Source organism: Amblyomma mixtum, chromosome 3, assembly GCF_055824585.1.
Source record: "Amblyomma mixtum isolate Tamu chromosome 3, ASM5582458v1, whole genome shotgun sequence".
In the NCBI taxonomy this organism is placed as follows: domain Eukaryota; kingdom Metazoa; phylum Arthropoda; class Arachnida; order Ixodida; family Ixodidae; genus Amblyomma; species Amblyomma mixtum.
The window spans coordinates 427,214,911-427,232,763 of record NC_143014.1 but is presented as its reverse complement, the minus strand read 5'-3'; the positions used below and the strand labels follow the sequence as shown (position 1 = coordinate 427,232,763).

At 47.4% G+C, this 17,853-nt stretch overlaps 1 protein-coding gene across 1 annotated transcript in view; it reads left to right on the top strand.

The window, feature by feature from the left end:
• The first annotated feature begins 1,747 nt into the window (after positions 1–1,747).
• LOC149357997 (uncharacterized) overlaps positions 1,748–17,853 on the top strand; it is a 31,782-nt gene continuing 15,676 nt past the window's right edge. Inside the window, exons 1-4 of the mRNA XM_089576708.1 lie at positions 1,748–1,936; positions 14,551–14,758; positions 14,994–15,100; positions 16,702–16,893. Coding sequence (XP_089432834.1) covers positions 1,748–1,936; positions 14,551–14,758; positions 14,994–15,100; positions 16,702–16,893 — 696 coding nt within the window. The remainder of the gene's footprint in view (positions 1,937–14,550; positions 14,759–14,993; positions 15,101–16,701; positions 16,894–17,853) is intronic.

Below are 17,853 nucleotides of genomic sequence, written 5' to 3'. Positions count from 1 at the left end.
TAATTTATTTATTTAATATAAAATAAATAAATTAATTAAAAATCTCCTATGCCCCTTGGTTTCTGTGGCTGTTGGCTTCTCTCTCATATATATATATATATATATATATATATATATATATATATATATAGTTGATATCCCCCCTGGATGTCGTAGAGGGAATTGGGTTGAAGATGATTGTTGTAGGATCCTTGTCGTCTTGCAGTTTCGAATTGCTCAATCACATTGCAAGAGGAGACTTCTGGAGAGGTTAACTTTTATAACAATTAAAAGCACAAAGGAAGATACAAGCAAGGAGAAAACATATTTACACTTGACTCACTCGACGCGATGAAACCAGCCCTCGGTCCTGCCGAAACAGCTGGTTTCAAACCCTATGTCCCCGCCCTTAGCGGGGAGAAAAACCAATCAGTTAAGTGCACAAACATCAACCCAATAGATTATCGGGGAAAGGAAAACATCACCAATCCACAATTCGGATAGGATAACACAACCAATCAATGATTGGGGAAAGAAGGTAACTCGTCGCGAAACCGTACACATATGTACACTTTCTACCATCACGATTTCGGATAATTATGCTTTCCTGCTGCGAGCTTCGCGAACACACACTTTCCCAACGTCCGGTTGACCCAGGTTCAAGGAAAGTCACTTACACCCATCTGCTCCGCATCGTCGCTCCACATGCCTGCAGCTAGCGTGGCAATATCCTGTTGACCGCGCTTCAAGCTGTCAACGCACGCCGCTGCAGACATGGGAAAAAAGCCACGCACTGTGACGCGGATACCGCCTCGTAGCAAGCACGTGCACACAAGATGCGACCTAATAAATCCGTCCCTGAAGGGAGTTTGACCTTTCCAGTAATCGTCCGCAATCCGGCGCCTCCCCCCCCCCCACTTTATCCCGACGGACGGACGGACGGACGGACGGATGGACGGATGGACGGATGGACGGATGGACGGATGGACGGATGGACGGATGGACGGATGGACGGATGGACGGATGGACGGATGGATGGATGGATGGATGGATGGACGGACGGACGGACGGACGGACGGACGGACGGACGGACGGACGGACGGACGGACGGTTCAAGCCCAGCCTAAGCCCATGCCGAGGCGAAACCTCGGCTCACGCGGAACCGTCACCTGAGGCGGCTGCTTTAACTGTCTGTCACCTTTGGTGTCGGCCACCAGTGAGTCGAATGCTAGCGTACTGAGTAGCCTCGACTTGAACAAACCCCCTCCCTGATTACTGCACCCCCGTGCGGTCATGAAGTGCGGCAAGCCCTTTGTATCTTGCACTTCCTCACAAGAAGACCGCAAATCATAGTGAAAAGCACCACTTTGGTATTCTTTGATAACGTGGCAAAAAATGCAGTACTTGCGTTGCTTCCTATCATTATCTATCATTGTCTGACTCGTGGTTTTTTTTCTCCCAGGTCGGCTCCAATACATTGAAGACAATAGCGCACACAGCTGTTACTAGGCTGATTTCACCTGATTACGTATCTTCGCAGGCAGGGGGCTGCTTTAAAATCGGGGCCGTAACTTCCAGCAGGAAACTGACAGCTTTCAAAAACGTTCCACCGACGCATGCACATGTACTCGATTGCATGTTCCTTCTGTTCTTGACCTGCAGCTGTGGAAATTCCTCTCGGCAGTAATAAGCGGCTTTAAAATATCATTGGCCGAGGCTTTATTTCAGCGGAACAAACTCTTGCACCCAGGAAAGGGAATTACACGCGATGTCTGCACAAGTTTTAGCGCCGGAGATTCCCTCAGCGTCCGCAGAAAAGCCCTTGGGCTCAGAGGTATCTGTTGTAATTGAAGACTGCGTTGTAAAGTCTCGAGTCGCAGGAACAACCATTCCAAATGTCGATTTTTCAACATTCTTCACTGAAGCTTGGCAAAATTATGAGGACCGAACCGCACTGGTGAGCTAAACAATGGTTTTAGTTCATTGTTCGGGCCGTGCATTCACGGGCCGAGTGAAGGTTATGTCTGAGTACCTTTTTCTCTGCGCGGTGCACCGTTGAACTAACCCTGTAAAGCGCTAGAGCGTGGCGCATATATGCTGTACAGGCATTTCCATATAGCCCTACAGCGTGAGATGGCATAACTGTAAATAGAAAAATGTGAATTTTGGAGAATTTCACTCTTGATTTTAGAACAAATGTTAGGTGGGGCATCGACACGCTGTGGCTTGTGGTGCGTTGCGGAAATAGCAAGAACTGAATCCTGTGCAGAACCGAGTCCTTTACATGGGTGGTTGTTATACCAAAAAAGGCGACATTTCCCGTCTAAGCACTATTGGCCGCAAAGCCTTGGGCGCGAGCTGTCCCATATTCCCGGTAACCTCTTCGCTAAGGTTGATGCGTGCGACGGGTCGCCTCTCCCCCTCGCACACACACCAAATTTAGGGTATCCTCCTCCGGATGTAACGGACTTTCAATGGCAAGCATTCAATGGCGAGCGAATGCCCAAGAGGATGAGGGGAACGTGGTCGTACCAGCGTTCCCTTGGCTGATAAGTGGTAAGGGCTGCCTTCAGTTGTCGATGCGGACGTTCCACCCTGTGATTGGCCGAAGGGTGGTAGGCGGTCGTATAGATGTGGCGGACGCCTAGAATATTGGCAAGGTCAGTAAACAGGACTGATTGAAACTGGCGGCCGCGGTCGGTGGTGACGACAGACGGGCAGCCGAAGGGAGATACCTAGCCAGCTATGAAGGCCGAAGCAACGGTCTCGCCTGTAGTGTCAGCAGTGGGCAACACCTCTGGCCAACGGGTGAAACAATCCACACAAGTGAGTAGATAAGAGGCCCCACGGGATAACGGGAGCGATCCAACAATAGGCGCATTTGTTTTTCCAGTCCCGGACTACTTGCTGACAGGTGTCGGCTTCCGCTCTGACAGGAAACAGCTTCATGGTCAGATGACCTACTCGCCAGAGGCTGCTTGCGGATTCGCCGCCAGAGCCGGGCTCCCCCTCGGTTACTGTACCAGGACGCTGTCATCTGCTAGCAGACGACGTAAGCCATAGCCACCATGACGCCAAAGCAACGCCGTGCGTACGATCGTCATACTGAGTCGATTTGAAGACCGTACCGTCAGCTTAGCGTAGGTGGAATACAGAACTCAGCTTCGGGGGTATGGCCGCCGCTACTGCTCACGGCAAAGTTCGCCCAAGTAACCAAACTCGCTGCGGATAGGCAGATAGACAAAAGCCTTCGCAATAATATGGACAACAAGCGCTCTAGCTGCTCCAGTATACGAGTGGTTCACCTGCGATGCTTTCAGGTAAGCGCGCAGACAGCATGTCGCAAAACAAGCGAACAAGAACCTCTTGACGACACGAGCAAACAATACGCGCTCGCAGCTCTGAACGCGCGTCCGTGTGTGGTGGATTTCAAGAAAATAGAACGAAGATGCAAGAACAAAAAGTCTTACGATGGCTCAGAGGCCAGCTACGGAGATCATGCGAAGGTTTAACGCACGATATCGGTCTCCAGGAACAGGAAAAGTACGCAAAATGCACACAGAGTCTAACTCAATATGGCTGGCAGCGCAGCGCGCAGCTGTCGTCTCCTGCCTTCCCCGCAGCCTCAAGTAGCCCGCGGTCTGCCATAGGCGACCGCGGGCTACTGTCAGTCCAAAACACACATTTCTCAAAATAGGCTATATGTCTGTATGTTAAAGCATTCCCTACAAAACACGTAATGTGTGTCGACGCACGACAGGTGTTAAGTTTGTCTCAAACGGCGCAGCTGACATTTTCAGTACATCATTTCCTGCATGATTCACAATACATGTGCGATCACTCAGTGCATACTGTGCACACAATATAGAAGGCTCATTATGTGCACAGTGAGTGTGCGCAATCTGATGCATGCACGATGTACCTTACAATCGTAGATAAGTGCAAACAGTTGTGTAGTATTTTTGTAAAGGCGTGAAAGCAAACAACTATCATGCATGAGGCCTTCACCGTCTATTCTATATACGCGGAATCAATAGAATTCAGTTAACATACATATGCATTACCGGTTTTCACGATGCGCTCACTCTTCTGCGCACCAAACACGATGACTGTGTCGTTGACAGAAGTGACTAAATCGTAATTCATGATCCATAGCAGCGAAATGAGCGATGGCTTCCGAGAAAGCCACCGCTGGTAGCCGTACCCGTTGTATACAGGAGGGTCTCGCTGCCCCCTTCGCAATTTCGAAGGTCACGAGCACAACACCAAACACCCCGATAGTTGTCGCAGCACCGATATCACCAACACATGGTGGAACATGACGCTAAAGTGCTTGTGACCGGCGCCGCAAAGCAGGGGACAGCGCTCGAGATAACGTGACTGCCGGAGTTCCCGAAACGAGAAAAGTGCGCGCCACGTTTGCAGCGGGCTGTGCCGAAAGACGTGGGTTCGAACCCGGCTGTGGCGGTTGAATTTCTTTGGAGGAGAAATTCTAGAGGCCCGTGTACTGTGCGATGTCAGTGCATGTTAAAAAACCCCAGGTGGTCGAAATTTCCGGAGCCCTCCCCTACGGCGTCTCTCATAGCCTTAGTCGCTTTGGGTCGTTAAACCCCACAAACCAAACCAACCAAACCAGATCTTGTTTTTTGCTATAGGCGCTGCCTCCAATGCCTCCTTCACTTACGTTCATAACGGATGGCGGCGCAGTTACGGCTCCAGTGGAGATTTCGGCAATTAGCCTGCACGGAAGTTGCTCGCGCTTTCAGCCTCCTGGCAACACTACGAAGACGCTCATATCACGCTCATCACTGAGACATTACTGAGACATAAAACTACACAAAATTTTCGGATGTGTGAAATCCACTCATTGGTTAAAAGGTTATTTGCCAAGTCGACAGCAGTTTATATAATATGAAGGGCAACGTTCAAGCTACGTTGAGGTAACGTTCGTTGTGCCGCAAGACATAGTTTTACTTTCCATTCTTATTTGTATACTCATCAGTCACATTGATGATAGCATAAATTGCAAGGGCCTTATGTCCATGGACGACTGCATCATGTACAGAGATGTCAAACTTCATGAATATCACCTGACTCATAGAACTAATTCGTGAAAATTTCTGAATGATGTCACGGCTAGCCTATAAAGCTAAGCTAAGATTGGACAGTCTGTATTACAATCGCTAGAAATAAACAAACTGATTTACACTAATGGAATTGACATAACACGCCGAAAACAGCAGATTAACATAATCACCTAGGAATCCTAATCCCGGCTGAGCTAAAACGGAACAGACACGATTCGTATCCAGCATCTCCAGCACTCCCTACGCTCTGTTCACTAAAATGCTCCTTCAAATCCGCTACACCTCAAACGAAGTCATGAGCTTGCCTCTCACTCGTTCGCTCTGTGCTTGAATATAATATCGTTTGTTGGTTTGCGCCTACTAACCATTCTATTCCCCCACCGCCGCCTTGGCTCAGTGGTCATGGTGTTCGGTTGGTGACCCGGAAGACACGGGTTCGATGCCGCCCACGGCGGTCGAATTACAATGGAGCCGAAATTATAGAGGCCCGTGTACTGTGCAATGTTAGTGCACGTGAAAGAACCCCAGGTGGTCGAAATTTCTGGAGCCCTTCCCTATGGCGTCCCAATAGCCTGAGTCGCTTTGGGACATTAAACACCCATAAACCATAACCACTCCAATCTCAAACGGGAGAGCGTTCAGCGGAAAGCGATAAGGTTCATACACCACAGTCTGTTACTGTCGTAGCGATTCCCCAACACAACTTTTGAGCAAAGCAGGTCTTCCATCGATCCAAAATCGTGCCAGAGACTTAAGTTTTACATTCTTTTTTTAGTTTTGCGCAACGCATTCAGGGTAGATAAACTTAAGTACATGACATCCCCAAACACTGTGGATTCAAGAGCAAAACATGGCAAGCACTTGTGCGAATAGGGGCCGCTGTGGCTCAGTGGTTATGGTGCTCGGCTGCTGACCCGAAAGATGCGGGTTCGACTCCGGCCGCTGCGGTCGCGTTTCGATTGAGGCGAAATGCTAAAGGCCCGTGGTCTGTAGGATGCCAGTAGACGTTAAAGGACCACAGGTGGTCAAAATTTCCGGAGTAGTCCACTACGGCGTCCCTCGTAGCAGGAGTCACTTTGGTACATTAAACCACCATACGCCAAACTACTATACCCAACTTGTGGGAATACATTTTTCAAACTGAAGCACTCACATTTCCATTCTCTCCTGAAACCGTCCAAGACTGGACCCTTCCACCGAATAATATGCTCAATTGCACTTATTTAGATCCTTTTTCTTGGACGCCTTATGAAATTTTGGTTGAATGTGTGTGCCGTATTTTGGACTAGTTTGCTTTTTGCTACTCTTTCTGTATATATTATTGTCTCTCTACATATCCATTACTTACCACTAGGTATATTGCAACCAAAGGTTTTCTTTGCTTTATTTCGTCCAGAGAAACCAGGCTGTACGCATATTTTAGTTCCTTTCCTGCAACAGCCTACTGTGTAAGGCTACCAGTGTATTGTAAATAAGCAAATGAAGTAAATAAGGAAGTTAGTGTAGTACTGGCTCAAGAGCTGGAACTATGGCCGGCCGCATAACTTTGCATTTTTTTTTTGCGAAACACTGTTTTTTAAGCTCCTCAACCGTGCAAAGAGCGGAAAATTGCCACTGGCGGTGAGGTGATTTCGGCTGGGACCCTGTGGCCTCTACACCTCGCAGCTCTCGCACTTTGGTTCAGTATATCACCCACCAAACGACAGGTTTCTCTATTATTGCAAGTTTGCCTCCGCACGTCATCGTGCGGTAGAAATGGGCCTTTGTTGCATAGCTTGTACCGAGCGCAGAACTTCAATTTTTTTGTCTCGTTTTGAACCAAACGAGCGCAACGGGGTCGCACACGTGGCGGCAGCTGGGGCTAGACAACGACGGCTGGATCGCTATTGCCCTCTAACATATGAGGATGGTAGAACGGACGTCGTTTTCAAACAGTGATTGATTGCACTGGCAGCCTACCAAGAAAAATTTAAAACTTTACGTGGTCAAAGATTAATATTAGCTGGCACGACGATAAGAGAAACGGCCGGCTGTTTTCTGCATATCTGGCGATATCTATTAAACGAAATGTATTCGTTTTAAAGTCGTTGCGTGCTCCTGTATCTTTTCAGGACTGGATAAGGATGTGTTTGATAGAAATTTTGATAAGTTGGCATAGAGAACCATTAAACTGCTGCGAGTGGTAAGCCAAGAGCTTGAAATCACAGCGCTAGCCCAGCTTTAGTTTTGTCGCTTGTGAACAAGTTTTACCCAAAAACGGCTCTTAAAACATTTTTTCCACCTTGAACATTATAAAGCGTTGCCTATTAGCTGCAAACAGTTCAGTAAAAGCCGCCCTGCAAGAGAAATAATACTGTGAGAAGGCGGTCTCTCGTTTGAATAACCTGTCAGCATATCTAGTTTTATTTTTTTTGTGCGGTACCCAACTCCACCTACCTTACCAATCTGAATGAAAGAAGTCGAAAGGAGAACAAAAGAACACTTATGTTGCAAAGCGCGTGCGCAACAAAAGAACGTGAACGCATTTTCGGCGAATTACAATGTGGCTTGCCGTAAATCTTCACCTGCACAGCCTATTCACCTGGGGCGCTATGCCGGAAGGCCCGAGTTTGGCCCTCGCCCGAGTTTCATCCGAGTTTGCGATGACGGCAGTCAGTGAACGAAGATAGCGCGGAAAGTGCGCAGGCAGCGGACAATAAAATGTAGAGACAAAGCCACGTAAAGGCGATACAAGCGCACCCTGCGCGCCTGTTTCACACTTCAAACACAATACACTGCACAATACCAGGCCGCAGCGCTACCTGAAGTTATCAGCGCCATGTCAGCAATCGCGAAATTGTGACTTCTCTGCTATCTATCTGCACACTCGCCGCTAGCTGTTTGACACGCCTTTTCGGGCGCATCAAAGGCGTGTCTTCTCTTTCACGCTCTATCTGTCTCTCCATTTCCGAAGACGAACAGTGCGCACTAGGTGCACTCTTCTATCAACCTTTTCTCTTCTCTCGAATACGTTAAAAGGCAACAGATAATATTATGAACATTTTGTTCACTTCCAAATTTATTTTAAAATCTGAATCCAATAAAGCGTTGTTGAAAAGCACAGCTTTAGGAAATTAACAAAGATTTGACACTTTCTGCCGCTAGTGGCGATAGTGAGGCCATTGCTTGCAGCGTGGCTTGCATACGAACTAGAGCGGCAGCCTACCGTGCCGAAAACGAGCGCTCCTGCGCTGACACGCCACCGGTAGCGCTGTCTTCGACTGGAAAGACTGGGCAACTACTACACGCTGAATCTGTCTTATTTTTCGGCCATTGCCGTAATATATTTTATTGTGTCGTATATCAAAATATAACAGTCATGCATCTTCTGGCTTGCATAATACACAACAGCACTGCACTGAACTGCACTGCACCCCCCGCGTCACTGCTGCTCTCTGCAGTGACCTCAGGTGGAGTTCTCCGCTGCTACGGCCACTGCCGCACCCCGCTATGGCCAACCATTGCTTTTAGTACGCTCTTGGCGAATCTCGCCGGTAGAAATTGGCCGTGCGAGCGGCTGTGATGCGATGTGAGAAAAAAATTGCTGTTTGGCTGTATTCAATAATTCATTACGTATGCCTGTTGTGTATGACGCCTCTTTAGTGCACTGCATATGCGAAGAGCGTGCTACCCGGCGGACGACTCATCCTATGTCATCAGACGCTGACTAAAAGCTGTGAAGGTGGTGGCGCGCGTATCTGCGTAGTATTTGTTTACGTCGCGCACTTCAAGGTTTTGCGGACTGGTTTTGTCGCTAACGTCGATCGCCGTTGTATACTGCAGTAACATCGCAATAATATCGTTCGGGCCAGTGAGGGATCCTGTTTCTAATAATGGAATCGGACTTATAACAGAGAAAGGTGTTACGGTTGTGAAGTACGCAGTGCTTGCGTGCTGGAAATTACAAACTCTTTATTGCACTGGGTCTAGAGCAGCGACCGTTTGTCGATCCCGGATGTGTTTGACACACTGATGCTGAGCTTTATCACCGATGAAAGCACGGCCATGTTGTTGGAGTGCGACGTGCTCCAAGCACCGTTTCGTCGTCGTGGTCCGTGTTTGACGCCTTGCAAGCAGGTGTGACGCGCCGTCAGCGTTGTGCTGTGTCTTACGTGGCTGCAACAGGCTATAGTGTTGTGCAATCTTGGTATGCGATCGAAAAAATCGGCGGCTGTCGCCACGTTCCGTGTCCTTCGCAGAGGTGCTTAGATTAATCAGCGATGACGTCCGTTTTGCCTGTTATATTTCGATGGTCAACATCGTCGATGTCTGTCAGCAATCAGCACAGCCGCGCAGCATACCTGTAGCCGGCAGGGATGTTGGGAGTGGCCCACCCATAGCGCGTACGCCTATAATTTATGTACGGCACGCCGGGGGCGTGAACAATGGTTTTGATTGACAGGTGAACTCGGAGCTAAACTCGTGAACGGTGAAGTGCCCCGAATTCATCTCGGGTCTGACATGGCGGCAGCAGCAGCAGCCTGGGTCATCGCTTCCTCTGACGGCAAATGTCAGTACGGCCGGCTGGACCCGTTCACTGCCACCGACGACGAATTCCAGTGACATTTTCGCCTCTCCAAAACATCGGTACGATGTTTGTGTAAAGAGTTAGGCGACGACCCACGCCTGCGGAGAGTGCGTACCGGACCTCATTCGCTTTCGGTCGAAGAGTAAGTCCTCTGCGCCCTCCGGTTGTTCGCGACCGGCAGCTTCAAGGGGAGCGTCGGCGTCGACCGCTTTATTGGACGCCACCAAAGCACTGTTAGCCGCTGTGTGAGGGACGTCTCCGACGCGCTTGTCGACGCGGCTGTGCAGAAGCGGTGGCTCGCTTTGCCCTCGACTGCGGCCGAGCGTGCGTATGTCAAGGAGCGTTTCCTTCTGCGCGGCGGCATCACAGACGTCGTGGGATGCGTCGACGGGATCTACATTGGCGTAAAGGCTCCTTCAAAGTCCAGCCCTGACGTGGCGAAGGCCAACTATTTCACGACGAAGGCACATTATGTATTGAACACAATGATTGTAAGAATGCTCTGTTTTTGCTTTCATGCATGTCACGGTTAATGGAATGTTCTCCCATTTATTAGTGATAGTGGTCCGTGTACTGTGCAGTGTCAGTGGATGGTAAGGAACCCCATATGGTCGGAATTATTAGCAGTCCTTCACTATGGCATGCCTCATCGCTTGAGTTACTTTGGGGCATTAAACCTCAAAAACCGCTTCCGTTTATCAGTAACTGAGCCGTTTTACACAGTGTGTAGATAATTTTTTGTTTTACCTCTTGTTTGCGCACGTAATAGGTGCATGGATTTTTCCAGCTATTTCATGCATGCATTTTAATGGGTTTTTAAACGGTAGCATTTCTGTCATTTGGCAGATTGCATTCTTATGCAATATTCATAGTCGCAAGTCGCAATAAATGTTTCACTTTGGCTGAAGTGGAAAAGCTCCTACCGGAAGCACTGGCGTCTGTAAGCCAGGAAAACTGGCAAAACTCTTGTGTTCATGTGGAGCAAGTTGAGGCTGAAGCATGGCAATGCGATATGATTGTTGACGCTGAAATTGAACCGGTTGTCTTGACTTGAGTGGCATCGAGGAACTTGTCTGACTTGGAATTGATGTGTAATGCACATGCTACTGAGGAAAGAGAGAGGACTCATCGGCTTCCTTTGATCACCTTTGTGTGTGTGTGGGGGAAAATGTGAAATATCTGTGCATGTGGGTGTGTGTGTTGATCAATCTACCGAGGAAATTGTAAGATTTCCATCAAATCATTGCATCATTGCAATTCGTTGCATCAAATTGTATCGGGCAGTAACTTGTAGTGTAGGTGGTGAGGTGGTGGTGTTAATAGTGTCTGTATACAAGTAGAATTTGTAAGGGAGTGCAAATAGTACTTTTTCCAATTAGAATACGTATACTGGTACACGTCGTCAATGTCTGCAGTTTTTGGAAGATTAATTGCAGAAAAATACGGTGGAGCTTAATGAGCGTTGTGTCAATTATTCGGAAAGTATCTGAAAATTTGAGAGAAAAATGGATTCATTTAAAAAATTTTGAACATATACTGTTTTATTCGTTCGACTAACTGAACAGAAATTTATTCAATTATGCTGTCCAAAAAGTTCAAACATTCACAAACCTCTAGGCATTGGCCTCATTTTGTGTGTGAGGTTGTGGTATGGTATGTATGGGTGTCTGATCTTCATGTCCTGAAAACGGATTCCTGGTTTGGTGTTGTCTTGCATTACTGTCAATCTCTGGTCGTTTTGACATGTTATGCAGTGCCAGTGTTGAGGTAGCCAGTACTGTATGTTTTGTCCTTAATTTTTTGGAGGTGTGAATGATTTCAAGCTGGCTCTTGCTCAGTTGAGTGTGAATTTGTTTCGAGTCATGTATTTGTTAGTACATTGGGCAGGTTTTCGTTTTATCTTGTAGTGTTGTTCGATGGCTCCACATTTTTTTTCAGTTTTGGAGCACTTGACTCATTGTTTGTTGGTGTACATCCACTGCACGTGTCCTTTAATTTCTATGTACTGTGATCCATGCCACTGGCTGTTTCCAGAATAAACCATTTCTCGCAAACACTGCGGGGTCACCATTCTTTATTGTCATGTCTCATTTATTGTTTGCTCTTTCCAAATGTTCTTTCGTAGAGTTGTACAACTTTTTCTGCATTCTTACTTGACGCTCCCACAGGTTGGAACTCTTTTTACCTGGCTGCATGAAAATCCTGCCTGAGAAGCTTCTGCTCTTCTAGGAGAGCAGGGAAATCGAGCCAAGCTGACTCATGAGGCAGTACTATTTTCTGTCACTGTTTGAATCAACACTATGTTCAAAATTTAACACTTAACACGGGAAAACAGGCCATATTGAGGTGGTGTATGCATGATGTATGGTGTATGCGGTATGCATCAAATGAACAGATGCATGCTGTTCGTTTCAGAACACGGCATAATATTCAAGCGATTCTGAACAAAACAAGTTTTCTCATTCAAGTTACGCGAAATTCAACTTGCGATGAAAAAAAAAATGTGCGAAAAAAATTTTAACCATGAGGGATTTGAACCCACGCACTCCCATTGCCTGTCGACTCTCCGGAGCGGCGCGTCAGACCACACGACCACGAAACAGCGGGGAGTGATACACCTTTCTTCATTTTTTTTTTGCGGACTACTTCCGTAGCCTTCAAAGCGTTGCACATGATGTAGCGTTGGTAGCGTTCCCTCGCGGTACAAAGCAAAAGTTAAAATGCATGAATCACTCTAAAGCGCTTTAAATCCAAATCTTGCACACTATGAAATGCTTATAAAGGTGTACTAAGTGCCTTATAAAATTCAACAAACCTCGTTTGTCGAATTGCACAGGCAATGCACTTGGTGGAGCGACACACAAATGGCACCGGCGGTTGGCTCACGTGACCCGTTCTTTGTATACCGCCCAAGAAGCCCATGAGGTGGCGCCGATGTGATGATAAAGCACGGAATATATCCAGATAACCCAATGAAGCTGGAGGCGTGACGAGGGTGGGATTTTGTCTTGCTACCATTAGTTCACTCATCTGAGGGCGTCGCCAGAACTCGGGAAGATTCCGAGTTTCAGCAAACTCGGGCCTTCCAGCATAGCGCCCCTGTGCTGTATTAGATGCAGCACAGGTGAGTAGCACCCTCCTCGGCATTCGTAGCAGATAAGCGCAACTTTTGCCGTAAGCTAAATGAATGTTCTGTCTTTCACCTGAAAATGTAGAAGCGGTGCGTTCTGATCCGGCTTGTTCCACTAAAGCAAATATTGTGCGCTTCTGATAATGAAAGCGTACGAGAGAAAGAACGGCACCCATCCCCACGCGTCAACCTAGTATATGCCCCTGTTGTTTATCGATGAGTGACAACAAACACAGCAACCAAGGTTCAGAGTCTAGAAAAGTTACACATAACAGTGTCTCTATACCTGTAATGGGAGGTTTAAGTACTGTTACTGGTCGCTATATATTCATAGAGGTGTGAACAGCATATTTGTCTTTACTGAGCACCATCCTAGCTTGAAGTACTGCTAAATCTCTTTGAGCTTTAAAAAGAAGAAATCAAAAGGTGATGAGCATTACCCGGTTCGCGAAATCATTAGCGCCATGATGCAGCCCCGCATGATTGTATGACAGTTGTGCTTTTTGTTGTTTCTGTTGTATGCTGTAAACGACACTGAGCCTCAGAAGCATCCAGCCCCGCATGATTGTATGACAGTTGTGCTTTTTGTTGTTTCTGTAGTATGTTGTAAACAACACAGAGCCTCAGAAGCATGCAGCCCCGCATGATTGTATGAAAGTTGTGCTTTTTGTTGTTTCTGTGGCATGTTCTAAACGACACTGAGCCTCAGAAGCATGCAGTCCCGCATGATTGTATGACATTTGTGCTTTTTGTTGTTTCTGTTGTATGTTGTAAACGACACAGAGCCTCAGAAGCATGCAGCCCTGCATGATTGTATGACAGTTGTGCTTTTTGTTGTTCCTTTTGTATGTTGTAAACTACACTGAGCCTCAGAAGCATGCAGCCCCGCACGATTGTACGACAGTTGTGCTTTTTGTTGTTTCTGTTGTATCTTGTAGACGCCCCTGAGCCTCAGAAGCGGCTCCGAGAAGCAAACCTTTTAAATTATCGACCCTGAGTGACTAGCGTCACGTCGTTTAACTAGTGCAATCTTTGCCAACAGTAATTGCTGCGAGGGTGGTGTCTGCAACATTTCAAGCTCCAAATTTCTGTAAGATTAGGGGATCATTTTTCATTCCTTCCAAGATCTTTTCGCCTTTAGGCAAGCTGTAAGGGTTGAACTATACATCTTTGAAGTAAACCATGAAGTGTGATTACTTTTGGCCTTAACGACGGCCCCTGAGGGTACACAATTAAGCTAGGACACACAAGTGAAAGCCGCCTTTGTTCATGACAACGGTGATGGAAATTCTTGAAATGTTGGTGAGATTTAAGCATATTTGTAATTTTGAAATTAAGTACATGGCTCAAAACTCGCACGTGTTTGTATTTAATGATATATCACTTGCACTTCATACCTGTTGACCCACCCCTGAAAGGAAATTTACCTAGCACCTTGCAGCGCTCAATTTCGACCTCGGAGGCGAAGAACTCGATGCCACAGAGCAAGGCATTTCTGATCACGCTTTATTCCAGCTCGATATATGTGCATGACACTTCCTCCGTTGCAAATGGGTCAGCTCAGTAATCGTAGTAGATACCCGAGTTTTCATCTGAGCCAGCGAAAATGCTGTTAAGGTACGAATAACCGACGAGGCTCAGTGGTAAATATCTCAGAGTTCGGAGAAAAGATGTGGAACAGTTTCACTTAGCCCTGGAAGAGACCAAAAAGTGTGTGAATTTTCTCACTGCAAGGTGTCGTGCTCGTGCCGCTCTATCTTGATTTGCCGTCATGTGCTCTCTCACAGGTTGATGCCAAGTCTGGCTCTCGGTACACCTTCGGCGAACTGTTGGATGTGTGCCGCAGGGTTGCGGCGGGGCTTCGGAGACTCAGCCTGCGCCCCGGAGATGTGGTCGCTTTCCAGGCCGCCACCAGCAATGAGCTCCTAGTCGCCATATGCGGCACTCTCTTTGCTGGGGGCGCCATCACTTTGATCAAGACCAATCTCACCGGAGGTTAGTGCTGGCCATATGGCGAAGCTTTATCACAGTCGCCTCTTAAACCACCTTAACAACCTTTCTGCCTTAACACTTTAACAACCTGTAGTAAGGGAGCTTTTTATGCTCCTAAGATTTCGTTTTTCAACTGTGTAAAAAAGATCCAAACTTGAAAGAACGAGCTTATTGAGTCATCTTAATATTATTGCACCGGTTTTGCATTGTTCAGTTTTTATTTATTTATTTTTTTCAGGAGAGTCTCGGTACCAGTTTGAAGATGTCCAACCAAAGGTTGTTTTTTGTGACGGACACGACATTGAAAAAACTGAACAGGCTTGCATAGAAGTTTCTTCAGTTGAGGTAACTATTTGGGCAGATTATATAACCCATAATTCTCTTTTTTCTCTGTTCATGCACCTGTTTACATCCTCCACCACATTTCGAGATAACGGTTCTAAATGGCGCTGGGAATTCCCAGCTGACAACTCCAGTGCTCTTTTTTTCATTTAGCGCATTAAAGGTTAAAGGCGAAGGCCCTGCTTTAAAGTGACACACGGAATCCGTCGCCTGCTGTGGAGCTCGGTCCTGTTCACATTATTTATTTTCGGTGTCGCATGCTCCCTGGCACTCCTTCAGGCAAGGAAGCATTTTTCACAACTTCGTTCACACCTGCCCGGCCGCCATTCCCGCGGAACTGGGGGCAGCGCCGTTTCCACGAATCTTGCGCGCATGCAGTGCAGGAGGCACGAGGCAGATGTGATCCTTCCGACAATTTCCTCTGCAGTCCTCGAGCACACATGCCCAGTACAGAAGTAGCAATGCGCTAGCCTAACATCATTCTCTTTATCAATGCACTTTCCGCGCAGAAGGCGCAAAAAAGTGACAACGTTTGCGCTATGTTGCATGATGCACAAGGCACAGAAATAGTTGGGGCAGCACGATTGCAGCTAGTGTCTAGAATTTAGCACGACTTCGAGTGAGGCGTTTTGTACACAGCTCGGACATGCAACACACGCCCGGCTCTGTCGCTGACGCTCTGTAGCACGACGCTCCGTGGGAGCTCGGTGTATCTCAGAGAATTGAATTTAGGCGTTGTGTGACCCTCCTGCCCCCTTACATCTACCCGCCGCTTAATGCTGCACGCGACTGCAGTACGAACGTGATCTCGTGCAAAGTTCCAGAGCCTCGCTCTCCCCGCCGAACAAACATCGTGCTTTCTCCCCCCTCTGACTACTACAGCAGAGGTGAGCGAGCAATCCGGCGCAACAAATTCTCCTTTTCTCTCAGCTTCTACCTTCAGCCTCTCCGCTGAATAGAGCTGCGCGCAATAGGTGGCGGAAGGAGTCCCAAAAACCTCAATCGTTTGGAAAAATCAAGCTGTTCGGTTCACTCACATCTGGCACACTGAATCCATTGTAACCATCCAGCTAAAATGCGAATTTTGAAATCGATGCTTGTAGCTTTGTATGTGTAACGCACTGCCAAAAGCCCTGAGCGGAGCCGCATGGGCATGAAGCCAATGTGCACCTATTTTCAGTGTACAGTACTTGCACAGCCAATTTAAACTAAAAAATATGCCACCAGTTAGTGATATGAGAAAAATAAAAGTGATTTTGGCTATGCTTACAACTCCATGCAGTTGCCTTTCTGTGCTCACTGCAGCAGAAAACTTTGTCATTTAAAATAAATTATTGTCACAGCTAGTAAGGCCGACCCTCCAACCCCCAAGAAAAAAAAAGGTGCACACATTTGGTTTCGCTCGAGTTCATGGCGTAATATCGATGCGAAATACGTTTCTCGCACATAATAAGAATACCCAGTCAGGATGATACACGAATCCCGTCTGTTATTAACACACGTGAACCACAGAAATGTTAAGTGCGTCACCTGTGGTTTATATGTACTGTTATGGTTCCCTGCGACTGCCGCAGCTTTGGTGCGCACATCTATTTGCTTTCCAGGTATTCGTCGCTATCACCGGAGCTTCCGGAGGAGCAGCCACTCTGTCGCAACTAAAGGAATCTCCTCTTGACGACCCTGAACCTCATGTGAATGTCGGCCCAGACTCGGTGTTGGCGATAATATACTCAAGTGGCACCACGGGACTGCCTAAAGGCGTACAGCTCACGCACCGCAGTGTTATCGCACAAGTGGTAATGTATAGGTAAGCACAGGAGCACTGCACATGCACCCTTACAAGGCGAAGACCCAATTTTCGGCAATTCATCGCCACTGGCCGTGACCTTTTATCAAGGAGTTCACTGCAAGACTCTCATACAGTTAGAGAAAAAATGTTGCAACATTTTTCAAAGATTGCATCGAGATGATGCCACGGACCCGCGGGTTCCGTCCCGGTTCCAACCACACGCCTCTAGGTTTTTTACGGCGCACGAGCCGGTGAAAAGACTCCGCAAAACGGCCACAGTGTTGGTCATCATCATCATCATCATCATCATCCTCGTGTACACCCTTTGCCAAAGTTTAGAGTAGTGCTGTTTGCTTCTGGGACACAACGTGTGGCTTTTCTTTTCATCCCCAGAGTTCCAAATATCTTGAACGTGAGAGGAACCGTCCTCCCATCTCTGATGGTTATGACTTTCACGGATTATAAAAGAGCCTCATTACAGAGCTTAGAAGCTAACCTTCTTGGCCTGTAAACTTTTGACACATGGTATACGGAAAGTTAAAGAGGAATAATAGAGACGCTCAGGCTAATTTTGCTTTTTTTGTGATAGAATAATACTTCCCTGAAGCATGCTGAGATTCACTGGTCACTCAAACACAAATGACATTTCGGGAGCGCTACGGCTCCCTTGTTCACAATGAGCCACCGGCTGGACGTACCGGCTGTCCGGACGTACGGGACGTCCAGCCGGTTGCTTACTGTGAACAAGGGAGCCGTAGCGCTCCCGAAACATCATTTGTGTTTGACCATAGTCAGTGGCCAGTGAATCTCATCAAACCATGATTCCTGACCAGACGGCACGAAGTCGAACCCTCGACGACTTTCCTGAAGCATCCTAGTCATTCCTGATCGCAGCATGTAGGCACGGCCTCCTTGTAGTCTAACTTCCTACAAATTGTCATACATGACGGAGGCCAACGGTCACCGA